This window comes from Lutra lutra, chromosome 17 (genome assembly GCF_902655055.1).
Source record: "Lutra lutra chromosome 17, mLutLut1.2, whole genome shotgun sequence".
Taxonomy (NCBI): Eukaryota; Metazoa; Chordata; class Mammalia; order Carnivora; family Mustelidae; genus Lutra; species Lutra lutra.
Genome location: NC_062294.1, coordinates 47,192,348 through 47,218,113, shown reverse-complemented (window position 1 = coordinate 47,218,113; position 25,766 = coordinate 47,192,348). Strand labels below are relative to the sequence as shown.

General features: G+C 56.8%; 3 protein-coding genes and 1 long non-coding RNA gene across 7 annotated transcripts; 2 read left to right on the top strand and 2 right to left on the bottom strand.

The window, feature by feature from the left end:
• The first annotated feature begins 805 nt into the window (after positions 1-805).
• On the top strand, positions 806-10,453 carry LOC125088693 (cytochrome P450 2F5). 2 transcript variants are annotated; one of them, XM_047709994.1, is made up of 10 exons: positions 806-906; positions 1,962-2,153; positions 2,249-2,411; positions 4,539-4,688; positions 5,566-5,726; positions 6,076-6,252; positions 6,679-6,820; positions 7,693-7,880; positions 8,443-8,584; positions 9,986-10,453. In XM_047709994.1, the coding sequence occupies exons 2-10, from the start codon at positions 1,983-1,985 to the stop codon at positions 10,165-10,167; spliced, it is 1,476 nt and encodes a 491-aa protein (XP_047565950.1). In that variant the 5' UTR covers positions 806-906; positions 1,962-1,982; the 3' UTR covers positions 10,168-10,453. The 2 variants fall into 2 exon arrangements, with proteins under 2 accessions (XP_047565950.1, XP_047565948.1); XM_047709992.1 differs by lacking the exon at positions 9,986-10,453 and having other exon boundaries at positions 8,443-8,790.
• On the bottom strand, positions 5,639-10,060 carry LOC125088698 (uncharacterized). The gene is made up of 3 exons (XR_007123758.1): positions 9,952-10,060; positions 8,636-8,877; positions 5,639-5,773 (listed from the first exon to the last, which is right to left on the bottom strand). It is a non-coding gene; the product is annotated as an uncharacterized LOC125088698 (long non-coding RNA).
• A 3,023-nt stretch (positions 10,454-13,476) lies between the features above and the next one.
• Positions 13,477-16,976, top strand: LOC125088555 (cytochrome P450 2F5-like). Its single transcript, XM_047709762.1, is given in 10 exon segments — positions 13,477-13,659; positions 14,278-14,440; positions 14,849-14,998; positions 15,271-15,323; positions 15,325-15,438; positions 15,618-15,794; positions 15,856-15,997; positions 16,093-16,280; positions 16,475-16,621; positions 16,699-16,976. Coding segments are annotated over 10 exon segments (1,494 nt in total). The 3' UTR covers positions 16,876-16,976.
• Positions 16,977-16,981: 5 nt separating this feature from the next.
• Positions 16,982-25,646, bottom strand: EGLN2 (egl-9 family hypoxia inducible factor 2). Of its 3 annotated transcripts, none has more exons than XM_047709997.1 (6): positions 25,543-25,646; positions 23,476-24,548; positions 18,733-18,852; positions 18,193-18,329; positions 17,907-17,974; positions 16,982-17,649 (listed from the first exon to the last, which is right to left on the bottom strand). In XM_047709997.1, exons 2-6 carry the CDS (start codon positions 24,310-24,312, stop codon positions 17,594-17,596), a joined length of 1,218 nt encoding a protein of 405 aa, XP_047565953.1. In that variant the 5' UTR covers positions 24,313-24,548; positions 25,543-25,646; the 3' UTR covers positions 16,982-17,593. The 3 variants fall into 3 exon arrangements, with proteins under 3 accessions (XP_047565953.1, XP_047565952.1, XP_047565954.1); XM_047709996.1 differs by lacking the exon at positions 25,543-25,646 and adding an exon at positions 25,209-25,356; XM_047709998.1 differs by lacking the exon at positions 25,543-25,646 and adding an exon at positions 25,104-25,342.
• Positions 25,647-25,766: the final 120 nt, after the last annotated feature.

Genomic DNA, 25,766 nt, shown 5'->3' with positions numbered 1-25,766 from the left:
TCTGAGAAAGACTTACAGGGAGAGGGAACCAGAAAGAAAGAGAAAAAGCACAGTGAGAATTAGAGACAGAACAGAAGTTAGAGACCCAGAAAGGCAGAGGGTGAGAGAACAAGAGAGACAGAGACATAGAGACCAAAAGATCCAGAGGCAGAAGCAAAGTGAGACACACAGAATTTCAGAGACAAACCGCAAGAGACAGAGAATGGGAGAACTCCAGCCCAGAACAGAAAGGACCTTGCCTGGGGTCACATGACCCGTCAGGGGCAGAAATGAACTTGAACCCAGAGAAATAGAGCGAGTGCCCCAAACACCGAAAAGACCCTGCCCCAATCCCTGGCTCATTTTGCCGAGCCCCAAAACCCCAGATGAGACCCAAAACCAGACCCAAATGGCAAAAAAAAAAAAGGAAAAAATTGGGGGTGCCTGGATGGCTCAGTCAGGCAAGCCTCTAACTCTTGATTTCGGCTCAGGTCACGCTGGGGGTGGAACCTGCTCAGATACTCCCTCTCTCTCTCCCTTTCTCCGCGCTCCCACACCACCCCACCCCCGTGAATAAATAAATACAATCTTTAAAGAAAAGAATGGAAAAGATTTTGTCCTACTCCAGGGCAAATGGCCACCATCGACCACAAAAAAGAGGCCACTGGGGGGCTCCCAAGGGGTGGTAACCACTCCAGGCATCGCTCCAGCTGGCTGTGAGCCCTGAGCCACCACCCCGAAAGGTAAAGCAAGCAAATGGAAGGGATTAAAAGTCATTGGGAAAACTCGAGGCGGCGGGGGGGGGGGGGGGGGCAAGGGGTGTGGGCAGAGATGATTTAAGGGCAGCCCCCACCCCCCAGCCATCCGCAGAGCTGCAGGGCACTGACCTGGAGCAGATCACACTTCTGCTGCCCGGAAGCTCAGCAGGTAAAGGGCCAGGTGCAGGTCACAGAGGAGGATGGCTCTCAAGACAGGGCTCACCGGCTTCATCTCCCTTCAGTGGCTAGACTGCCTGGGATCTCCCTTATCATCTCCTCCGACGGTCCTTGAGGTCCCTGGGCTTGTCTTTCTGGGGCTTTCTCTGGCTCTGTGTTCATTCATTCACCCAGATTTTAGAGCCCAGAGCGGGGCTGGGCACCGGCTAGTACCAGCATTTACCCAGCAGGGGGCACCTCTCTCTGCACTGAGCCCCTGGGTTCAGAACCCCTGATTCTTTTCCCTCTGCTTCTGCTTCTGCCCTCTCTCTCTCAGTCTGTCTTGGTCCCTGTCTCTGCGCATCTCTGTGTAATGTTCCATGTGTGTGTGTCTGTGTGTCTGTCTCTGTGCATCTCTCCTTTGTGTCTGTCACTCTCTCTTTCCCTCAGTCTCTGTTTAGCTCTTTATTTCCTGCCCTTTCTCTTTCAGTGTCCGTCTGTATGTCTCTCAGGAAGCATGTGTCTCTCTGTCTCTCTAACTCTCTCTTCTGCCTTTCTCTAGTTCTCTGTCTTCATTTGTCTGTCTCTGGCCCTGTGTGTCTCTATCTCTGATCACTGTCCCTGTGTGAGATTTGGTCTATGATAGCTGATGACTGACAGACAGACAGATAGATAGAAGATAGGCGTACATTTTATAGATACTTAGATAGCTCGCTTGGTTTTTCCGTATCCCTCATTATCTCCACGTGTCTCTCTCTCTCTGTCTCTGTTCTGTTGCTGTCTCTCTCTCTGTCTCTGTTCTGTTGCTGTCTCTCTTACTATCGATCTCTCTGCATTTTGACTGTCTCTGCCTCTGCTGTCTGCCTCTCTCCGTGTGTGGCCTCTCTCCCTCCCTCCCCTCCTCCTCCTTTCTCTTCCCTCATTCCCTGGCCTTTCCCTCGTCCTGTCTCCTCTCTTCTCTTCACCTGCCCTCACTTCTAAGGTCTGGGGAAGGAAAGTCCCAGAAGATGCGGAGTGAAGGGATCCCACTCCATTCCCAGTCCTGCCCTTTCCCACTCTGCCCCCCAGATACCTGCGGCTGCTTTCACCATGGACTGTCTGAGCATAGCCATCTTGCTTGGGCTCCTGGCTCTCACCAGTCTGTTCCTGATCCTCAGTTCAAGGGGCAAGGGCCGGTTGCCCCCAGGCCCCAGGCCCCTCCCATTCCTGGGAAACCTGCTGCAGCTTCGCTCCCAAGACATGCTGACCTCTCTCACCAAGGTGCAGGGACCTAGGCTTGGAGGAGGGGGGAGGAACTGGGGGAGGGGGTCTCAGGGCCCCAGAAGCCCCTGTGACTTCTGTCTTCCTACCCCCAGCTGAGCAAGGAGTATGGCTGTGTGTACACGGTGCACCTGGGGCCCAGGCGCGTGGTGGTCCTCAGCGGGTACCAAGCTGTGAAGGAGGCCCTTGTGGACCAAGGGGAGGATTTTAGTGGTCGTGGTGACTACCCTGTCTTTTTCAACTTCACTAAGGGCAATGGTAAGCCTGTCTGCCATCTTCTCCATCCCAACACATTCCACACTGAGGGAGGGGATAAGGGTAGGAGACTGTCCTCCCAGATTTAGTGACACTCAGGGCTGCTGATCTCACCAATGACACTAGGTAGGATGGACCCAGACAGTGTTAGTTGGGTAGAGTCTGGTCCACCTTCCCCATCCCCACATCCCACCACCATCTTGAAATGCACTTCCACACCAATACCCGCTTCCATCCAATTCCAACCCCATTCTCATCCCAATCCCTACCTCTAGCCTAACCACATCACCAAATTTCCATCTCTGTCAAGCGGCCAAATTATCTGGCCCAGCCCACGTTACCCACCTCAACCTAGTCCTCGTCAACCCTACCTCCACGTTCCCCATTCCAACCTCAACTTCATCTTTATCTGCAACACTGATTCCTCTCCCTCCCTCCATTCCCATTATGAACCCCCTCCCAGTTCCCACGTTAAAATCTGTTACCAACCTCATCCTAACCCTTCGGTCAAACTGAACTCCACCATCATTCCCCTCCCCTGCCCCCATCTTCTATCTCAATCACCTATTGAGGTCTTCAGTACCTGGTTCCATTTTCAACCCTAATCAGACTACCATAAACAAAACCAACCTTGACACATATCTACCCAAGCCTAAGCCCAAGCTCAACCGCAGTCTACCAGTCCTTCCCATTCTACACAATTCCATTCCCATCAGCGACCTCAAACCCAATTTATCACGAGTCCCATAATCCCCCCTCATCCTCCGTCATCATCCCCATCCCAACCCAAACCCAGATCCACCCATCCAGCAACTCACATCAACTCCAAACCTCTTCTCTGTCTCAATATCCTGTCCCCCTTACAGTTGGAAATCACCTAGTCTTGTGGGTTTTCTTTTTTTTTAACATTAATCTTTTATTCAAAGGAAGCCATATGACAAGTCCCAGTAAATGACAAAGGAGAGATAGAAAGAGTAAGCTGGCAGAAAGTTGCAGAGATACTGAAGACTTGCTCCTTGGACTACTCTTCTCCCCCTAAAAAAGCCCTAGGGTTCTCCCCTGTCCCCTTGATTAGATGGGTCCCAGCTGCTCCAGAATTTGGAAGTAAAGAGCTTTGGCTAAAAGCAAAAACCCACCTATTGTGTATTAAAGATACTTTCCACCTTCATGTCCCCTTCCTGGGCTTGATCTTATGACCTCACCTGTCCAGGTAGAGGTGGCATGGACAAGTGGCTTCCTCTCTCTGACCCTGAGTTGGCTAGCATGAGAAAGTTTTTACAAGTCAATGAGATAATGCAGACAATAAAAGGCAATCACTGAGTTTTTTTTCTTCTTTAGCATCTAGTTCTCTGCTTGCTCCAGGGAAATCAGAGATAAACACACCAGAGACCTTAGCCTACTGTAGTCCCATCAACAGACTATGACCACCTACAGTGGTCAGGGCTGGGTGGGGGATGCTAGGGAAACTGTGGGAGCCCAGAGGAAACACCTGAGGCAGGCAGGGAGGGAGAGCCAGCAAGGGCTTCCTGGAGGAAAGGAGCTCTAAGTTGAGACCTAAAAGATGAAGGTCACCAGTCAGGAGCAGACAGAAGGTGAAGAGTGTTCTGGAAGAAGGACCAGCCTATGCAAAGACACTGAGAACAGGGAAAGAAGAGAACAGGGTCTTGTTCCTGTATGAGGTCCCAATGTCTCAGTGTTTATTTCTCTTGCTTTTCTTCCTTATTTGAGTTTTCATTAATTAATAAGGAATCATCAGCACCTCCCATGGGGTAAGCTCTGCGCTGGGCAATGCTAGAACACAATGATGACCAAGATAGCCCCTCCCTCCCTTCCTCCACTCCCACTCCCACCTTCACAGCCTAGCCATCAGGCTGTAATAATCCAGAGTGATCAGATCTGTGAGAGGGAAACAGAGGCAGAGTGATCAGGACTATGGTGACAAAGCCCAGGGCCCTGTGGTAGCTTAGAGATGGCACCTGACCCAGCCTGGAGGGTTGGGTAGAACTTCCCAGGAAGGGGATAGATTCCAAATTCTCAGTATCTCTTCCAGCAGACACCAGGAAAGGGGCCTCGGATGGCAGCAGTCTTGGGGACAAGTCATCAGTTAAGCTGTCCCCTCCCTCTCTCCAGGCATCGCCTTCTCCAACGGGGACCGGTGGAAGGTCCTGAGGAGGTTCTCTGTCCAGATTCTGCGGAACTTCGGGATGGGGAAGAGGAGCATTGAGGAGCGGATCCTGGAGGAAGGCAGTTTCCTGCTGGCAGAGCTAAGGAAAACTGAAGGTTGGGGTACCGGAACGTTAGTTGATACCCCTAACTCACACCCATCCTACCTAGTGGTCAGGACTGCCTTATAGTGTAGACACGAACTCAAAACCCTTGGAGGCTCCGCACTTGGCCCGAAGTGAGAGTGGCGCCCCCTGAAGGTGGATCGGCTTCCCGTGGGCGTTCCTGGAGGTTCGGCGACTGGATAGGGTGCGTGGTGCGTGGTGGCCGCTCTCTTGCGTTCTCTGTGTGGTATTTTTTAAAAAGGATTTATTTATCAGAGAGAGAGAGAGAGAGTGGGCAGGAAGGGGCAGAAAGAGAAACTCTTCAAGCCGACTCCCTGCTGAGTGCGGGGACTCACATGGGGCTCGATCTCCCAACCCTGAGATCAAGACCTAAGTGGAAACCCAAATTATGTCCATCTAACGCCAGACTCAGTTTCCTGGGCCATGCTGTTGTGGTGGTGGCTAATGTGTTATTTTCTGCCGTCTGTTTGGTCATCGGATCATTGGATATCAGATGTTGTGCTGCGTGCCATTGCCGGGTGAGGTCCTAGTGTTGTCAGGAGCCGATGCGATATCATACTGGGCCGCATATTGTATACATGTTGTTTTGTGTGGTGTGTGCTGTGTGTTGTATCATGAAGAATAGCCTGTTCCGTTGTTGGGTGGTGTTGTTATTGTGCGGAAGGATGTTGTGGGCTCTGTCCTGCCTGGTGTGTTGCCAAGGACTCGCGGGGTGCTACGCTCACTGCAGGTCAGGTGGCCAAGGACATTTCTTCTGTGCTGCAAGTCACCCTGGCATGGTTGGGTTGGATGTTGTGCGCTCTGGCGCCTCTCGGGGTCTGGAGTGTTGCACGATGCACCCTCTGACCCACTCTGCCCCTCATTCTCAGGCAAACCCTTCGACCCCACGTTTGTGCTCAGCCGCTCCGTGTCCAACATCATCTGCTCTGTGATCTTCGGCAGGCGCTTTGACTACGACGATGAGCGTCTGCTCACCATTATCCGCCTCATCAATGACAACTTCCAAATCATGAGCGGCCCCTGGGGAGAGGTCAGGACGCCGAGATCGGGCGGGACGGCGTGGGGGTTCTTCCAGTCCTGGGAAAGGGGAAACCGCGGGTGGGAGAGAAAGGATGTGATGGACTCTGTGTGGTCCCGCCCCTTCCCTCTGGCTCCGCCCCCGCGTCGCACCAAGCGGTCCAGCCAAGGTCGATCTCCCCACCCAGTTGCCACAGACACCCAGAGCCCCCGCCCCACCTCGGTCTCTCCAGAACCCAGCTGACCCACAAGACCCCAGCCTACCAGCTCCACCCCGACCTCACTGGCAACCCCCCCCCCACTCACCCAGACACACATTCTACCTGATCCTCCAAACCCCTCTCGCTCTCTCTCATCCCCAGTTGTACAACATCTTTCCGAGCCTCCTGGACTGGGTACCCGGGCCGCACCGACGCCTTTTCCAGAACTACGGGTGCATGAAGGACCTCATCGCCCGCAGCGTCCGCGACCACCAGGACTCCCTCGACCCCAACTCTCCCCGGGACTTCATTGATTGCTTCCTCAACAAGATGGCACAAGTAAGCCTGGGCTGGAAGTCTCATCTCTGGTCTGACTTGCCGCCCTCGCCGGAAACCAGCAAGGATCCCGGGTGCAGCGGGTTTGAGAATGATCTTCCTACAACTGGCGGGTGAAGTCGGAACACCTGGCTCGGCTCGGAACCCAGAGCCACTCGGGACCCACCGCTAATTAACAGCTCGTTAAGAAGTCCTTAAGGATCTGTTAACTGTGGGCGCTGCGGCAGAGATTTTCTCTACCCAGTCCTTCCACGCTCCCCAGCTTCCCCGGGGAAAGAAAGTTAAACAGAGGAAGGACTGAACGGACACACCCAGCAGGAGTCGCGCCCCTCTGTGGGGAGCGGGTCGCACAGACTCCGAGCCTGTGGTCAGTGTCTGGGCAGGATCTCCCTGCCCCGGGCTCATCTCCCCACCCCTCAACCCCCGCAGGAGAAGCAGGACCCGCACAGCCACTTCCACATGGATACCCTGCTGATGACCACACATAACCTGCTCTTTGGCGGCACCGAGACTGTGGGCACCACGCTGCGCCACGCCTTCCTTGTGCTCATGAAGTATCCAAAAGTGCAAGGTGCGCGCGCCCCAAGCCTGGCCCGGGGATCCTGCACACAGGGCCGCGGGGCACAACCTCTGAGCACTCGTGCCCCACGAGCCTCAACTCGCCTATGTCTCAGCCCCACCCACAACCATGGGCACGGCCCCGCCCAGCATGCCAGATAGCCCAGGCCTGCAGTTTACGCCCGAGACCCCCCACCCTCTAGCCAAGTCCACAAACCCACACTGAGGCCGACGCCATCCCCATGGCTCCCGCGGTCCACCAAGTCCGCCAGAACCTGGACCTCGCCCTCGTGGTCTTACTTTGCGATCCACCCCGACCCTGACCACACAGCGAGTCCCCATCTCACAGTAGACTAGAGCCTGGCCCCGAGGCTCACCAGCAGGGCCAGCCAGAAATCACCCGTCTGACCCTCACAGTCTGACCACCCGCCCACACAGCACAGTCTGGGACCCCACCTCTCCAAACCCCGCCTCTGGGCGGATCCCCGAACCCTGGACTCCAAGCACTGCCCCATCCCGGATCTCTCCGGGCTTTCCCACTACCCACCCACTCGACCTAAAACTCCATCCCGCCTGGTCTTCGAACGCCGCCGACCACAGTCCCATCCGGGGCCTGGATCCCAGGCAGCCCTTAAAGCCCCGCCCGCATAACCCCGCAAACCCCAAAATTTGGTTGCCCGTTACACCAACCAAATTTTTGTCCTCAGCTACGTCTCCCAAACCAACCCTTCCCTTCGAGGCTCCTGCTAACCATCACAGTAATCTCTGTATCCGCGCCCCTACTGGGAAACGTTGGCTGGACCCCGCCCACACATGCACACGCCTCTGCCCAGCCCAGTTGAGGCCGCCGGGACCCTTGACTAACGCTTCAGGCCCCACCTCCAGCCCGCGTACAGGAAGAGATCGACCGCGTAGTGGGTCGCGCGCGGCTGCCGGCGCTGGAGGACCGCGCGGCCATGCCTTATACAGATGCGGTGATCCACGAGGTGCAGCGCTTCGCAGACGTCATCCCCATGAACTTGCCGCACCGCGTCACTCGGGACACAGCCTTTCGCGGCTTCCTGATACCCAAGGTGTGCTGGGCACCTGGCAATGGAGGTCTGGCACACTAGGAAGAGGCATCCCCGACTTGCCAATGGCATCCGGGTCTCTAGCGAGGAGGATCCCAGTACCTGGAGACTTAGTGACTGGCATCCCAAGCCCTAACAACAGATATCTGAGGCTCTTAAATCCAGAACCTCAGAACCCTTCCCAGGACCCATTCAGTACTATAATGGACTGAACCTCAGACCCTTCCCCATGACAGTTCCCCTTCCTAGGACCCCTGTCCAGCATCCCCAGGGTCTAAGACTTCATCCTAGGGACGCCCTGTGCCTAAGCACGGTTCTGAAAGAACTCTCCCTATTCCTAGAAATCCCAAATCTGCTCTGACAAGGGGCGATATCCCCCATCCCTGTCAACACAGCTTCCAGCACCCATCACTTGGAACCCCATTTCCTGAATCCCTGCTGGAGTCCTAGGCTCCATGCCCATTTGTCAAGTCCCTGGGACCTCCAGTCCTGTGGAGTGGAAATTTCAGCTAAAGAATCTCCCAGATCTTCTACCACCACTGATTCTGCCTCCCCACTCACACAGGGCACGGATATCATCACCCTCCTTAACACAGTCCACTATGACCCCAGCCAGTTCCTGACGCCCCAGGAATTCAACCCTGAGCATTTTCTGGATGCTAATCAGTCCTTCAAGAAGAACCCTGCCTTCATGCCTTTCTCAGCAGGTGAGAGCCATGTGGACAAGAGTCAGGATCTTTGGGGTCCCATATTCCTACCTACATTCCTCATTCCACTCTTTAAACCCTCTCGTTTCTTCATCCCACCGCATCCTCAACTTTGGGTGTGCGGAGACATTTGTTCTCCCTCCCAGCTCTCTTCCTATAGGCAGATAAAAATCCTTGCGGAGGGAGGTGGGGAGGCAGGATATTAATTCAACTTGGAAGTGGTCACCGTCAGTATCTCCACTGTGTGGCGCAGGCGAGCAGTTCTCCTTTTCTTGGCTTTGGTCTTTACCCTGCTGAAAAAAAATCTTTCCTGTTTAACCCAGTAGCAGAAATAAAAAGGGAGGGAGGAATAATAATAAGTCATTTACCATATTGCCTACCGCGTACCAAGCTCTACTCTTAAGAAGACTTATTCGAGTGGTGGCTAAGAGTTCGGTTTTCCAGCCGGACCCCAGATCTGTCATTTCCTAGCTATAACGGTCTTGAATACCTTACTTCACCTCTCTGTGCCTCCACTTCCACATCTATAAAATGGAGAATGGAACATCTATAAAATGGAGAATGATATCATTCCAAGGCCCGTCTCTTGGAATTGTTAGGATTAAATTATATTATCAGTATAGGGCTTAGAGTAACATTTGACAGGCAATATGAACTATATGGCATTATATTCATATATTTTTTAAAGATTTTAAGGAGGAAGCAGGCTCCCCGCTGAGCAGAGTCCGATGTGGGGCTCGGACCCTGGGATCATAACCTGAGCTGAAGGGAGAGGCTTTAGCCCACTGAGCCACCCAGGTGCCCCATATTCTCATTTTTTTACCTGCACTTAGCATTCACAACAATCTAATGAGGCACTACTATCACCCCTACTCTTATTTTATTTTTATTTTATTTTAATCATCCCCATTTTATTTTGTTTTTATTTTTTTTAAGATTTTATTTATTTATTTGACAGACAGAGATCACAAGTAGGCAGAGAGCCAGGCAGGGGCGGGCGGGGGGGGGGGGGGGGAGCAGGCTCCCCGCCAAGCAGAGAGCCCAATGCCGGGCTTGATCCCAAGACGCTGGGATCATGACCTGAGCCGAAGGCAGAGGCTTAACCCACTGAGCCACCCAGGCGCCCCAATCATCCCCATTTGAAATACCCAGAAACTGACTTGCCCAAGATCGCAGAACTAGTAACAACAAAGCGGAATTCGAGTCCATGAACTTGTCCTTGTATCACCCGATCCTCTTTGGCCTCGGATTTACTTAAAACATTTTTCCCAGACCTTTTGACAGGCAGGCTCTGTGCCGTCTCCAATCATTAGCTTTGTATGCTTTTATCCGAGAATTTGCGACTGGACCCCCTCACCCCATCTTACCTCAACGCTGCTCCGCACCCTCCCCCCCACGCAGGTCGCCGACTGTGCCTGGGCGAGTCGCTGGCACGCATGGAGCTCTTCCTCTACCTCACCGCCATCCTGCAGAGCTTCTCGCTGCAGCCGCTGGGGGCGCCCGAGGACATCGACCTGACGCCGCTCAGCTCCGGGCTTGGCAACTTACCGCGGCCTTTCCAGCTGTGCCTGCGCCCGCGCTGACGCCACGCCCTTGCGGATTTCGCCAGTGAGCGGTGAGGCAGATTTTGGAGCTGGCTCGGTACCCCTGGTCGTTCCGCTGTGCAGCCCATCCCTCTCGCTCTCACGCTTGCTTCCCCGCACCTGTGCCTGCCGCCTGCCCATCCTCCGGTCCCCATCTTGACCTGGTCTGCGCCCTCAGAGGCAGAGAAACGCAAGGGGAAGGGGAAGAGCTTGCCTCTTCTATTGTGCACCCTTTGGGGGCCTGTTTTTACCTTTTTCTAATAAAGTATCTTTATAAAAGATTCAAACCTGCCTGGACTGAATTACAGGGAGGAGGGCAGCCCCCTGGGACGGGGAGAAGGAATGTCGGGCTGTAAAGGAGAGACTGAACTGACTAGTTCTACCCTCGCCCTTAGAGTGGCTAGAAACTGGGAGAAATTATTTCCTGGGGTAAGAGCTGGAGGACAGCTTGACGACAGAGAGGCAGAGAAACCAAGGCAGAGAAAAAGAAAGCCCCGAGATACACAGAACGAGTCTGCTAGAGATGTGGGTGCTGTACAGAGACGGAGATGGAAGCAGGGAGAACGGGACAGACCGGGAGACAGACAGAGACTGAAAAATGACACTAACACACAGTGCTTCCTATTCACTCTAAATGCCCCCATTTAAAACTCCCTATAGGACAAAAAAGCATTATATACTTTTTTAAAAAAATATTTTATTTATTGGACAGACAGAGATCACAAGTAGGCAGAGAGGCAGGTGGGAGGGGGCGGGAAGCAGGCTCCCCACTGAGCAGGGAGCCCGATGCAGGGATCGATCCCAGGACCCGGATATCATGACCTGAGCTGAAGGCAGAGGCTTAACCCACTGAGCCACCCAGGTGCCCCATTATATACTTTTAAAAAAAATGTTATCTATTTATTTAAGAAAGAGAGACAGCGAGAGAAAACATGAGTGGGGAGAAAGAGAAGCAGACTCCCCACTGAGCAGGGAGCCCAGCGTGAGGCTCTATCCCAGAACTCTGGGATCATGACCTGAGCAGAAGGCAGATGGTCAACGGACTGAGCCACCCAAGCGTCCCACCTTATACACTTTTAGAGACTTGGAGAGCTGAAATGACTTGGCCAAGATCACACAGTCGGAAGTGGGCAGGGCTGGGAACAGAACTCAGACTCCAACACTGTTCCCTTCCACGTCACAAGTCAGAGACACGGAGGAAAGCAGAGGGTACAGGCATGGAGAAATGGGGAGACAGCGAGAAGAGGAGAGACAAAGAAGGAAACAGAAATGGCCAGAGAAGGCCAGAGAGGAAGAGCAATGAAGAGTATCCCTTTGTCTTGCAGTTCTTCCCTTTGGGGTGGGGATAGCAGTCTGGGGCATGGGGCCTCCCAACCTGGGACTGGCTTTGTCAGCCTGACATCCTGCTGACAGAAGCTTTTCTCAATGAACTGGGCATCTTCAGCTCCATGGATCCAGGGCCAGAGGCAGGCAGAGCGGTGGTGGCCCCCCAGCCATGGGTGGAGGTGGCCCTGGCGAGCCTACCCTACCCTAAACGGGGTCTCCCCAAGGCCATCCAGAAGCTGGGACACGCTCTGCTGAGAATTATAGGCAGTCCCCACCAGGCGTCAGCTCCTTAATCCCTAAACTGTTGCCAGCACAAGCCAACCACAGAGTCTGCCCCAAGGGCCCAGGCAGGGACAAGGAGGTGGAGAGAGAGAGAAAGAGACTCCGAGGTCCTAAGGAAGAAATAGCAAAGAGCAAAGAGACATAGCAAAGAAATAGCAAAGAGGAACACATGGAAGTACTAAAAAAAGAGATGGAGAGAGATAGGAGAGATGGAGAGATGCAGAGAAACAGACGGGAGAGATCCTGAAAACCAAGACTGGGAGTGAGACAGAGAGACAGGGACGCACTGACAGGAAGGCAGAGACAGATGCCCGGAGAGAAGGAAGACAAGGAGATTCTAAAGCAGAGCTAGAAATTGAGAGGAACAGAGATGAAGAGAGACAGAGATCTGAGAATAGAAGGGAAAGGGAGCTAGAGAGACAGGAGCCTTAAAAAATGAGACACAAAGACAGACAAGGAGAGAGACAGTCACAAGGATTCAGCAAAAGAGAGCTGGAGGAAAACAGTCTGAGATAAAGACAGAAACAGAAATCAGGATAAAGAGAGTCATGCATTCGCTCTACAAATGTTTGCTGAGCACCCATTGTGTGCCGAGCACTGTTTTAGTGCTGGGGATACTGAAGCGAGCAGGACAAATGCCAGCTCTTGAAGAGACCCAGAGAGAGCGGCTCATCAGAGAGTCTGACAAAATGGGCTGGGTGGGACCCAGGGAGGGCACCCCCCACCAACCCCCCAGTGTCTTGTGGAGTCAGTGCCCTGGAAGCAGGGGCCCTGCCCTGAACCCACTGCCTGTCACCTGGGTTCCCAGACAAAGAAAGCCTGACAGATCCGGAGACCCAGGGCAGAGCCAGAGGGCAGAGCCAGAGGGCAGGGAAACAGGGAAGTGGGAGATGAAGGGAAAGCGAAACTGCGAGGGATACAGAAAAGAACAAAAGCAGGCAGAGTAAAACAGAGGTGGAAAGAGAGAGATGAACAAAGAAACAAGGAGGAAGATGCTGAGATGAAACAAAGATAAAACAGAGACAGAGACCCTGAGAGACACTCCCAGAAACAAGGCCAGTCCCAAAAGCTGTGCCGCCCCCACGCTCTCCCCAGGTCTGGGCCCTGTGCCAGGCACCTGGCGGAAGGCTGGATCTGGCCAGGCAGGGGTCCATGGGAGGGTGAGCCGCCTTTCTGAACAGTGTACAGGTACAGCATACACCATTTCAAGAGCAAGGGCATGGAAGTGACAAGGACTCAGGCGCCTGTCCCTGGGAATCACAAGCACAGGGCACAGGAGGGCCAGGCTAATGGGTGTATCACCAGGGGTGTTTTTAGAAGTGTATTTGGAAGTCAGGAATGTATTTAGGAATCCGAAGTTATAGGGTATGGCTTTCAGGGGGTCATGGGCGGCCAGGGGATTCAGAAATGCACACCTCTGGGCCAAGGAAGATGGACCCCAAGGACCCAAGGGCTCAGTAGGGTGCACCTGTCGGGCAGGTGTATTGACGTGGAAACGCTAGTGCAACAAAGCTGCCAAATGGGGCCGGCTGCGCCTGGCACGACAGCGACAGAGCTGGGGGCCTGGGTGGAGACCTTGGGTGGGGGAATCTGCAAAATGAGCGGCCATACCCACTCCTGGTTATCCGCCCAGCTCCACCCAAGACCCAAAGGGAATCAAATAAAGGCAAAGGGGGGCAGGCATGGACGATAGAGGGCACGATGGTCACGGGAGTCACAGCATTGCTGCTGCTGCTGGTCCTGCTGCTGGCCCTAGCCAGGCGGGGTTGGGGTGCCCAGGGCACTCAGACTCGGGGGACCCTACCCCCGGGGCCAACGCCACTCCCACTGCTGGGGAACCTGCTGCAGCTGGAGTCTGGACGCCTGGACGGAGCGCTCATGGAGGTAGCGCCCGACAGTGGGCTCGGGGGCTGGAAGTCCTGGTGCTCTGATTGAAGACAGCCTCGGGCTCCGACCCCTGAGTCCTGAGGAGGGTTGAGGGACCTGGAGCCCTGTGTTCCAGGAAAGGAGACTACGGGTGGAAGCTGGGAGCCTGGATATCTGCTTGAGAGAGGAGAGGGCCAATGGGGTTGACTTCCGGGCAGAGTCGACCGGGATCCCTCCCTCCCCACCCCACCCCTACTCCCCCCAGTCTGGGGTCCTCAGGGAGGAGGAGCCTAGAGTGAGAAGTTAGGTCGCGGGCAGCGGGGAAGGGGTCCCGAGAGGTCTGCTCTCCGGGTTCAAGGTGGGGAGGAGACCACCGACGGTCCAGACGCCTACTTCTGTGGGTGCAGAGGGCTCGGGCCCTGGTCTTGCAGATCCCGAGGGAAGAGGAAGCTGGGGGGCTGGACTCCTGCGGAGGAAGGAGGAAGGAGGTGGGGATCTGAACTCCTCCGTCAGTAATGAGGGGATGACATGGGGACTCTGGGTCGGAAAGAAGAGGGAGCTGGGGGCGGGGGCTCTAGGGTGGAGGAGGGGGTCAGGAGCCCCGACCAGGACCCGCTGAGCACCCGCTCCGCGTAGCTCTCTGGACACTGGGGCCCAGTGTTCACAGTGCGGCTGGGCCGGCGTCCTGCAGTGGTGCTGTGCGGCTACTCAGCGCTGCGGGACGCCTTAGTGCTGCAGGCGGATGCCTTCTCCGGCCGCAGGGCCATGGCTGTCTTCCAGCGCTTCACTAGCGGAAACGGTGAGTCCCAGGCGGCGGAATGCTGGCCGGACCACCCAGTTTGAGCGATAAGGGTCGGGGTCGGGAGATGGGGCGGGGCCGAACGAGGCCAGTGAAGGCAAAGAGCGAGAAGGTGGGGCGGAGCTAAAATGTAGAGGCCGAATTGGAGGGGCTGGTTCCTGGTGCAGCCAATAGAAGGAAGAGAAGAGCCCAAGAGCTCAAGCCAAAGCGAGCAAGCACTGGTCAGGGATGGAGACCAGCAGTGGTGGGGCCAACGCGTGGATAGGGCCGAGAAGGCTGGGGTTGCAGCCGAGAGCAACAGAAAGCAGCAGAATTGAAAGGTCGCGAGGAAGCCAGCTCCAAAACCCGACAGGGCCCGGATGGGGCGTGGCCAACTCCCCGGCCCGCCCCTTCTCTGCTCTCCCCTAGGCATCGTGTTTTCCAACGGGCCGCGCTGGTGGACGCTGCGCAATTTTGCGCTGGGAGCACTGAAGGAGTTCGGGCTGGGAACGCGGACCATAGAGGAGCGCATCCTGGAGGAGGCAGCTTGTCTGCTTGGCAAATTTCAAGCCACCATTGGTGCGACCTGGGAAAGGAGAGGGGCTTTTTGCGGCTGTGGCCAAAGATCAAGAAGGGGCAGGGCAGGGCGCCTGGCTAGCTCAGTAGGCAGAGCCAGCGACTGTCCATCGGGGTTGTAGGTTCCAGCCCCAGGTTTGGTGTAGAGAGAACTTAAAAATAAAATCTTTAAAAAGCGGCGGGGGGGGGGGGGGCGGGTTGGAAGGCATTTGTAGTGGAAAGAAGCCAGTAGGCCTAGCCACCACGTAAAGACCCCGTCCCGTTCCCCCTCCCAGGAGCGCCGTTCGACCCCCGACGGCTACTGGATAATGCTGTATCTAATTTGTATAATTATTTGTTCGGTGGTCTTCGGGAACCGCTATGGCTATGAGGACCCAGAGTTCCTGAGGCTCCTGGACCTCTTCCATGATAACTTCCGCATCATGAGTTCCAGATGGGGTGAGGTGAGAGGGCCAGACTCAGTCCCTCCCTCCTATGCCAAACCTAGAGTACACAGACCTACCAACCTTGGATCAGTCTTGGAAAGAGTTCTAGAACTTAGAACATCAAAGTCCTGGTGCAGTCTCCCTGCACTGGAACTAGTGCACTTGTTCAAGGTCCTGCTGCGGTCTTGTCCCCTTAGATGTACAACATTTTCCCCTCCCTCCTTGACTGGCTCCCAGGCCCGCACCACCGAATCTTTCGAAACTTCACGGAGCTTAGGGTCTTCATCTCTGAGCAAATCAAGCGGCACCAGCAGACGCGGCAGCCTGGGGAGCCCCGCAATTTCATCGATTGCTTCCTGGATCAGATGAGTAAGGTGCGGGTCCCTACTACCCTAAACCCCCCCAGGCAGCCACAACACCCATCTCTGTCCGCAGGAACAGGAAGACCCAGAGAGCCATTTCCAGGAGGAGACGTTGGTGATGACAACGCACAACCTCTTCTTCAGGGGCACTGAGACCACAAGCACCACTCTGCGCTATGGGCTCCTCATTCTGCTTAAGTACCCAGAGGTGGCAGGTCCTGGAGCTGGAAAGCCTGGAATGAGGCGGCTTGGGTGTGGGGATGGCTAGGGGCCCGGGAATGCACAGCTCACAGCCTCTGCCCGCCCCCAGCCAAAGTGCAGGCCGAGCTGGATGCAGTGGTAGGGCGGACACGCACCCCAAGGCTGGAGGACCATGAGCGCCTGCCCTACACCAACGCCGTGCTGCACGAGATCCAGCACTTCATCAGCGTGCTGCCGCTAGGGCTGCCCCGTGCCCTCACCCAGGACACCCACCTGCACGGCTACTTTTTGCCCAAGGTGCCCATGCATGGGGATTCTGTGCAGGCCTGGGAGCACCTTCAGCCGAAATCATCAGCCCTGAGCACGTGCAATGCTGAGTCACACAGCCCTGGGAGTAGGGAAAATAGGCCCACCTTCCCACTGGCTTTTAAATGGGGTCTTGGATAACTAACCAAGTCTACCGGGTAACCCCTGTGCACCCCCGCCCCCAGGGTACCTTTGTGATTCCTCTGCTCATATCTTCACACCGGGACCCCACCCAGTTCAAAGACCCAGAATGCTTCAACCCCACCAACTTCCTGGACAACAAGGGCAAGTTCCAGAGCAACGATGCCTTCATGCCCTTTGCCCCAGGGAAGGCCAGGAAGGGAGGAGACAAGGGGCAGGCCTGGGAGGGGTGTGGTTCCCACCCTGCATCCCCGTGTCCTCAGGAAAGCGGATGTGTCTGGGTGCAGGCCTGGCACGATCAGAGATCTTCCTCTTCTTCACCGCCATCCTCCAGCGGTTCTGCCTGCTCCCTGTGGGCAGCCGCGCCGACATCAACCTCACCCCACAGTGCACAGGCCTGGGCAACATCCCCCCAGCCTTCCAGCTCCGGCTGGTGGGCCGCTGAGCCCGACGGCTCACTGGCTCCCAGACCTCCCTACCCGCTTTGGTCAATAAAGGCCCCGAACCGCAGACAGGTCTCCTTACCAGTAAGAGGGAGCGGGAGAATCACGTTTGCAGCTCTGAGGTAACCTTTTATTTCTTTCTTGGCTGACAGGACTCTTCACGCCCGTGCTCCCCCTTGCACCTTTTCTCCTGCCCACGCAGCGGCGGCCTAGTCCGCAAGGTGCCACGGCCATAGGGGCTGGGGAGTCACTTCACATTCCAGGCTGGGAGAGTGGGGGGCTTGGGGATACTGTCCCCCCAACAAACCTTTGCCAGTAAGAGGCCGTGACATCCCCAACCCTCGATCCTGCATCCTGGTGGGATCCTGGTGGGAGGTGGCAATGCCTCCTTCCAACTCTCCACATCTGAGAGGAGCACAGCCAGACAGGGTGAGCCACAGGGCCCCAGCTCCAGCGATGGCAGCTCCCGATACTGGCTCCAGCCCAGGTCACAAGCCCAGCCCCTGTCCCAGGGCAGCAGACGTCTCTCCTCCTCCTTGGTCCTCAGCGTCAGAGGGAGCCCTCCACACCAGGCAGGACAGAGGCAAAGCTGGAAGCAGCAGCACTGGCCTAAAGGGCGCAGGCACCAAGGGTGGTGGGCTGCTGGGCCGGCAGCACGGGGCCAGAGGCTCTCCCGAAGTCAGGGCAAGCTGTCTGTCCATGCAGCTCTGGGGCTGGCCACTAGGTGGGCGTGGTTGGCTGTGACACAGGTACTTGGACACCTTTCTGTCCAGATGCTAGGGGTGAGATGAGAGGAGACAGGAGTCATCAGGGAAGGGACCCAGAGGCCAAGAAAAACACGGGAAGGAGGAGGAGAGGACCGCATGCTGAGGGTGCCAAAGGAGAGGGCTGTCTAGGGTAGAGGACAGAGGAGAGAAAAAAGGAGTTGCAAAATTTAGGAAGAGACTGAGGTGGGTAAGGGGACTTGAGGCCTTGTGACGTACATGGAATAGGAAGGGCTCGACAGAGGGGGTGCCATTTGGGAAGCAGGTACCTAGCTGATACTTGTCTTTGGCTGCTGCCCGCTCCTTAGCATCAAAATACCAGACAGTGATGGCGTACCTGGGGACCAGAGCAGCCCCAAAGGGCAGTTAGCAACACTTGTCTTCAATTCCAGCCACCACATCCACAGTGACACCACAGTTCACCCTTCTGAGCCTGGTTCTGTCCCACTTCGGCCCCTCTCAGCGCTTCACTTCCTAGCCACTCCTGGGGTCGGACAAGACTTTGCTGGCACAGAGCAGGAGACCTGAGCTCGTCCCCCCAAATACTGGTCATACCTGGTAGCATAGGCTGGTTTCACCTCATGGGGGTTCCGCCGATCAGACCAGAAAATGAGCAACCGATCGAAGAGGGGCTCAATGTTGGCAACCACAGGCCGGCCCTCAGGGAAGATCTGCAGCAGGCCGCCATGCACCTGAGGGCAGGCCAGAGGATGAGGCAAAAGATGGCAGATGCAAGGCCTGCAGCCGCTGCCTTGCACCCCCTGCCCCCTGGAGCCTGCTCTCTGGCGGCCGCACACATCCCTCCCTCCCACCACTCAGGCTCCCCGAGTGATGACAGCCAGATTCTGCATCACCATGGAGGCGGTCAGGAAGCTCCTGGAGACGGGAAATGGGATGGGGGGTGCTGCCACCACCAGGTCAGCTGGAGACAAGGTGGTGCCATTGCCAGCAAGAGGGAGCCAGCCAGCAGGCGGCACTGCACTGCCCAACTGTGGGCCCATATGAGAAACCGGAGAATGCCAGAAGCCCAAAATGGAGTGGATGCAGCCACCTCATCCTCCCTCCCACCCCAACCCTCACTCCCCCACGCCCTACCTTGACATCCCAGTTCTGATTCAGGTAATAGATACAGGTGACGCAGCGCCCGTCGCCGTGGGGATTGTCTACATGTCTCACATACCCCAGTCCGTTGCCTGGGTAACACGCCACCATGGCCTGACAGAGACAGGAGGGGGCTTAGACGGCAAGGCAGGGATATTTGGGGAGGCAGCCATTACCTCCTCTTTCTCACCCCTCCCAGCCCCTCGTCTCTCCCCAGACTCCTCCAAGGACTCTCGCCCAGACTTCCTTTTTTGTCAGCCAAGGAACCATCTACCAGAAACCTTAGCTCTTGGGGCGCGATAGCCCCCTCCCCACACACAGCCAGAGCCTTGGAACCCAGACAGCGCTCGATGAGTAACTGAGGGTTTGACTTTTTAAAGATAACCTGACTCCCTGCCCCAACCAGACCTTTCAGAATAAAACCAATTTACATGTTTCTGGTATGGAGGGATGTGGCCACACAGCCCTGCACCTGGGGTTCTTGACCTTGGCTTCAGCATGGAATCACCTGGGATGCTGATGCCCAGGCCCATCTCAACGGTTCAGAAATACTTGGTCTAAGGTGGAGCCTGGAATTTTTAAAGTTGCCCCAAATAACCGTAATGTTGAGAACAGCAATGCTGAGAACTGCTGCCCCTAACTACAAAAAAACCCCACTAGATAAATAGTGTTTCCTACACATATAAACAAGTATCAAAACCCCCACTGTGACTAGAATCTGAGCTCAAGGACAACCTGCTGGGTAGCCCCTGACAGTCCCATGACCTGAACGAGCCTCAATGGCCTCACCCGTTCAACAAGCTAATGAACGCCTCCTCTGCTTACAGACCTGGTGACTCCTGACTCCCCTGCAGACCGTGGCTTGTGTGTGTACAGGTCTAGCCCCAGGTTCTGACCTCCTCTCCCTGCTTGACCACGTGGAGGCCTCGGCTGTGTCTCATCAGGGAGCCACCAGAAAAGTGGATGTGGAGGGAGGGAAAGGGCCCACAAGTTCCTTCAGACCTAACTCCCAGGTTCAAGGCCCAGTGCTGCCACACCAGCAGTAACCTCAGGTGGGAGACTATGCTTCCTGTCTCAGGTTCCTCATCCATGAAATGGAGCTGATAAACTACTTCACAGGCAGTTGTGGGAATTCAGTAAGACAAATGTTTGGGAGGGCACCAAGCACAGTGCCTGTCACATGATGGAAAGTCAAAGGACAGGCTGAAATGACATTTTAAAAAAGAGTCCCCATCCTACCCTCATCTACTCAGGAGGGGTGTATAAGGCAAACAGGGGAGTACTGGCGTGCAGAATCTCCAGCTTGTGGACCATTCTGTCTTGACACCTTGGCCCGCACTTATTCCAGGCTCGAAACTGCCACCTGCTGCTCCCCACTAACACTCAGCTACACCCGTGGGCCACAGCACCGAAAAACAGCCCTAGGATGAACATTCCTGATCAAAAAGATGGGCATCTGCTGCCCAAACAGGAGGCTGGCCTAGCGCTCCCAAGCAGGCCAGGCTGACTCAATCCTCAGCCTTTTTCCAACATGGTACTCCCAAGGCTCTCCCCAGCATGAGCAGTCCACAGCTCTGCATTAAACGTGTGTGGACCCGAAGCACCCCAGCTCCCGCCCTGGGAAAGAGGCCAGGAGGCCTGCAGCTGGGTAAGGCCACCCAGCAGTGGAGAGCCTTGGAGGCACCGGGGCAAGACCTTGGCCCCCACAACCCCCAGGTTCAGGAGAACCTTCTCTATACTGATCACTCCCTGCAAATGGGTCAGTGCTCTGAGCAACCACCTCACTGGGAGAGAAAAAAGTAGCCATGCCCAGGGGGCCTGCAGTGACTCACTGCCCTCCCCAGAGAGAATCCAAGCAGAGACTGCTGGGTCTGCACAAGGGTGGGGACAGGGTCCAGGGCTGCAGCCTCTTGCCCACAGTCCACCTCCACACAGCGGCCAGAGACACTTTCCTCCAGCTCTTCACTGCTCAATCCCTTCAAGAACCCCCACCACGTCCCAAAGCCTCAGCCTCCAAGGCCACCAATCTCTGCTACCACTGCTTTACTCCGCTATAGCCTCTCAGGCCTCCTAACTGCTCTCTGACCAGGCCACGCTCATCCACAAGGCCTCTGCTCCTGCCTGGGACACACCTCCCCTGGTGCTCCTTGTTATTCACATCTCAGATCAAAGGACACCTTCAGTACTTCGGCTGAAGGCATCTCTGCTGATTTTTCCATATCCACCCCCCCCGCCCCCCCCCCCCCCCCGCCAGATGTGAGATCAGTCCGGATGCTTGTTTACCTAGTACTGGCCCAACAGGCAGTCTCGTGGAAGCCCCTGGGGCCAGGCGTGTCTCCCTAGTGCCCAGGCAGTAGCTGCTTACAGAAGCACTCTGGGTCTCCGGGCCTCCACTGCGTCCTGCCCTGCACACCCTCACACAGGGTTTCCCACCGTGCAGGCAGGGACAGTGTCTGTATTCTGGTGTGGAAGGGGAGTCATGCATGAAGCCTAGGCAGAGAAAGAGGCCCTTTAAACTCCCACCAATCCCTCCACATATACACCTTGGTGGGGAAGGCGGGGTATCCTCTGGCCCCAGAGAAGCACCTACTTCCTGCACCCACAAGGGAAAGGGACAACAAGCAGAATGACATAAAAGCCTGCTCCTCACCCTCCCATCTCAGAGAAGGGGCAGCTAGCATCACAGCCAGGAGACTAAAGAATTAAAGGCTATTAGTGACAATGTGCCAAAAGCCCCAACACCCACACCCATACACACATACACACAGTCCAGCAGAAACTGGGGACTGAGCCAATGACAGCAGGCCCCACCTCCAAGCTGCTCTTAAAGGGGCAACCAAGCCAGCCAGGACCTCCCTGTGATCCCCTATGGTTGTCCTTGATGCCAGCGGAGCCAACCCTCTCCCACCTGCAAGTCAGCAGAGCAGAGAGACTAGAGATAGCTGGGAGAACAGAACATAGGAGCTCCATTCCGGAGTGACCAACAGGCAGGTTGTGGCTGACTCCAGCCACACTGGTGATGTGTGCCCCGACCAACCTCTGTGACCACCCACCTCAGTACCCCACACTCTTATTTCAGAGCCTGGGGAGGGAGTCCAGAGGTTGCCTGTTGAAGGTGGGGAAGCCTGGAGCAGGTGTCTCATGGGTTTGGTGGGGGTGTCTAAGAGAACTCCAGTGACTGGGTTGTCTCCCCCGCCAGTCCTGACCTCCCAGGTCAACAGAAGTCACCCAGAGCTAAAATAGTCCCAGCCACCGCCCCCAGCCCCCAATCTTAGCCAAGGCCCTGGCCCAAACCACATCCAAGGCACCAAGGGGGAAACATCTGCTCAATCTACTTTGACCTCCCCGCCTAAAACTGCCAAACACTAGCTGGGAACTTAACTGATTTTCCTCTCCTGTGGATAAGCAAACTGAGGCTGAGGAAAGTGTGCCGCCATGGGCCATTCAGCTCTCCCACTCTCCCCTCACACTTCCTTCTGCGAGGATGAGTGACCTGGGGTGAAGATGCTGAGCCCCTTGAGGCCAGGGAGGCTCCCTCTTACCACTCCTGCCTGCACAGGAACAGAACACAGGGAAGGCCTCCTCTGACTCTCCAGCTATCAAGTAACAGAAGGCAGGGAGAAGTAGGACAAGTCCTAGCTGGATGGGGAGGATGCTGGCCTTGGCCCGATGGAGCCTGGGTCCCTGAGCCAGTTCCAGCTGGAGACAGAAGCTGTACAGAGGCAAAACCCAAGATGAGATCGGAGGGAGGAGGGAGGAGACATCAGGAGTGCAGCCACATGCCCCGAGCGAAGCAAACAGCCCTGCCATCAGCCAGTAATCACTGGTGTGCAGCAGGTACTCCCTGCGGGGGCCTTGGCCAAATGACACTTGTCCTGGACTCAAGGCCAGAGCCCTTTCACCCCTCTATGAAGAGAATTATTGTGTCAGAAGACCAAAAAGCCCCAAAAGACCACTGTCTTGTGGAGAGCTCCTGACCTAGGTTCTCGAACGGGGCTAAATGCTCAAGAGACACTGATGATTGCCCATAAACTAGACAAACGAGCATTTTTCTTAAAAAAGGATCTGTGGTTTCAGCAAATTCTCAAAAAAGCCCATGTCCCCCCCCCCACAAAAACTGGTTAACAACTACTGTAAAGCAAGAAAAAAAGAAACCAAGAAGAAACACAAAACAGAGAAAGAACAGGTCAGAAGGAACAAAAACACAGTGATGGACAGACAGGAAGGATACAGGACAAGCATCAGAATGGGGAAGCATACGAAAGATGAAGGACAGGACACCCCCACCCCCAGGGCAGCACACAGGCACCCAGGAAGCTGTCCAGGCCACGGATGGCACAGTATGGCACAGGGCAAAAAGCAGTCCAGCCCCAAGCCCGTGGGCAGCACCTCCTCCCTCAGCCTGGCACAGGTCTCACCAATGCCACCCTCCCCACTATGTCTCCTGCTTCTCCTGCCTGGGAGACTGAACGGACAGAACAGAGACAGGCCACTGAAAGGACAAGACGGAGAGATGAAAAGAAAGGCAAATGGGGAAAGAGAAAGCACACAGACCCCCAAAGTGCCCACCGTAAGGGAGAGCCCAAACCCAACTCTAGCACCGATACTTACTCCACCGGTGCTGCCTGCATCTTTCTGTGACCCCACAAGCCTACCTCCAAGGGCACTGATACTCAGAGCACCAGGTACCCCGAAGGCAGGCGCTGGGGGGGCCCCTCAAGGCCCTTGCGGCCTTACCTTGGTGCGCCCGTTGATGACGTAGCCACCCAGGCGTCCAGCGCAATGGCGGATCACAGCGTCCACGTGGGCCATGAGGACCCCGATGCTTCGGCAGCCAGGCTCATGACCTTCCACCCAGGCAATCTGGTCCCCACGAATGCTGCGCGGCGGGATAGCCCGCTGGCTCACCAGCTGCCCGTCGCGCAGGCGCCCACTCCGCTTCAGGGCCTCCACCTCAGCCAGCACACAGCCACCCAGTGCTGCCCCCAGGAAGCTGTCCTTGACACAGATGCCGTAGTACCGCATGCAGGGCACGATATAGTCAAGGGCCAGCCGCTCGGGTGCAGTGGGAAGCACCTCCTCCCTCGGCCCCGCGCTGGCCTCGCTGTTGCCACTGCCGCAGCCCATGTTGCCCTCCCCTTCAGCCTCTGCCTTCTGGTTCTCCTGCCTGGCCCAGGACCGCTTGCTGGGTGCTGGGGCATCCCCACCATCCTCTGCCCACTTCCGTTTGGGGGCCTCCGGCCGGGCCCCCTGGGCCGCCAGTCGCTGGCACCCCTTGGTGACCAGCGCTGCAGCGCCCTCACTCTGCAGCGGGCGCAGTTCACCACCACCCTGCCCGCCGAAGCCCTCCCGCAGAGGGCTAGCTGTCGTGGAGGTGGCTGTGGCCCTGGCGGTCCCACTCCCCGCCGAGGCCTCACCAGGTGCCCCTGGACGGTGGTAGGAAGGTAGCAGGGGACAGGGCAGGTAACTCTCCACCCCCATCTTGGCCCGACCAGGCTCCAAGGGCTCTGACGCAGAACCCGGCAACTGAGGGAGAGCCTGACTCAGGGGCTGCGGCTGGCACGAGCTGTCCATGGCAGCAGCGTCTTCATCCCCCGGGCATGGAGGGCACGGCCCGGGCCCATGGTGCCACCCTCCTCCGCCTCTGCCTCCTCCACTTGATGCAGCCCGGGGCCGGGGTGGCTGAGCCTGGCGTAGGGCAGGGTGAGGCAGGGCAGGCAGCAGAGGCTCTTCTCGTGCCCTGGGGGTGCTCGCTGGTCCCCAAGTCCTCTGCTGCCCCTAGGGGCTTGGGAAAGGACCTGTCAGGGTGGCTGAAGGGGGAGAGAGGAAAAAAAGGGAATGTGAGAAGAGCAAGAGGCACTCCGAGTGATGTGGGGTGAGGGGCAGCAGGGCAATAGGGAGGAAGACAGATTTGGCTACACAGTCCCCCAAAACCTGAGGCCACGATCATGGGAACTGTGGGGGGTAGTGCAATCAAGGAGCGAAGAGGCAGCGAGGGAAGCAGCAGTAGGAGTGAAGCTGGGGAGATGACCCAAAGACACAGAAGCGCGGTGGGGGCTGGAGGAGGGCATCCTCAGACAGACACATAGCCAACAGAAAGGACGCAGGAGAACTGAAGTAGGAAAGGAATGCCAGAGCAGTGGGGAGCGGGAGATCTGCCTGGGGATTCCAGAGACACACGGCGGGAACGGGGTGCTCCACAGAGCAAACCGGGGAGCCCAGAGACAAAGAGAATGAGGGGCCCAAAGACGGAAACTCCGACCGGGGAGAAGCTGGGAGGGCGGGCCTGAGACAGCCGGACAGAACGGGGCGGAAGGGTCAACCTAAGCCCAACGGGAGGAAGCCTGCCGGTGGCTGACACACACCCAGACGGAAGGGAGGGCCTAAGACAGACAGACAGACGGAAGGCAGCCGCGGGAGGAGGGTCCACGGCGACGGTGTGGGGGAAGGGCGGGGAAGGGTTCACGCACTCGGGGACAGGACGGGAGAAGGCGGCCCCTCCCAAGCCCCTTTGGTGCCGGCCTCGCCACTCGGGGCGCTGTAAGCGACGGAGACCGGGCCTACGGACCGCTCGCACCCAGCGCCCCCTTCCTCCCCTCCCCCTCCGCCGGCGCGCGCTCTCCGCCCCCACCCCCCCCAAACGGCCGGCACTCAATGTGCCCGGCGCGTTCCCTCCCCCACGCCCTACCCCCACCCTTCCCTTCCCGGGGTCGCCGCGTTCGGCCACGCCGGCCGGCGCGCGCCCCCATACTACGCCCGGCTCGCGCGCCTTCTTCGCCCCTTTCCTCCCCGAGCTCTCCTCACCGAGCTTTTTCCTCCGGCCTCGCCGCCGCCGTTTGTGCCAGCCGCCCTGCGCCGCACAGCGCGCCATACCCCGCCCCCACCTCCCGCGACGCTCCGCCCCCGCCTCACCCGGTGGGCACGTGACCGCGCCCGCGGAGGAGACCGTGCGTGCGCAGGCGCGAGGCGCGTGGGGCGGAGCAAGGAAGTTCAGAACATCCCCCCCACCTCCAGATAGGGGAAATGGG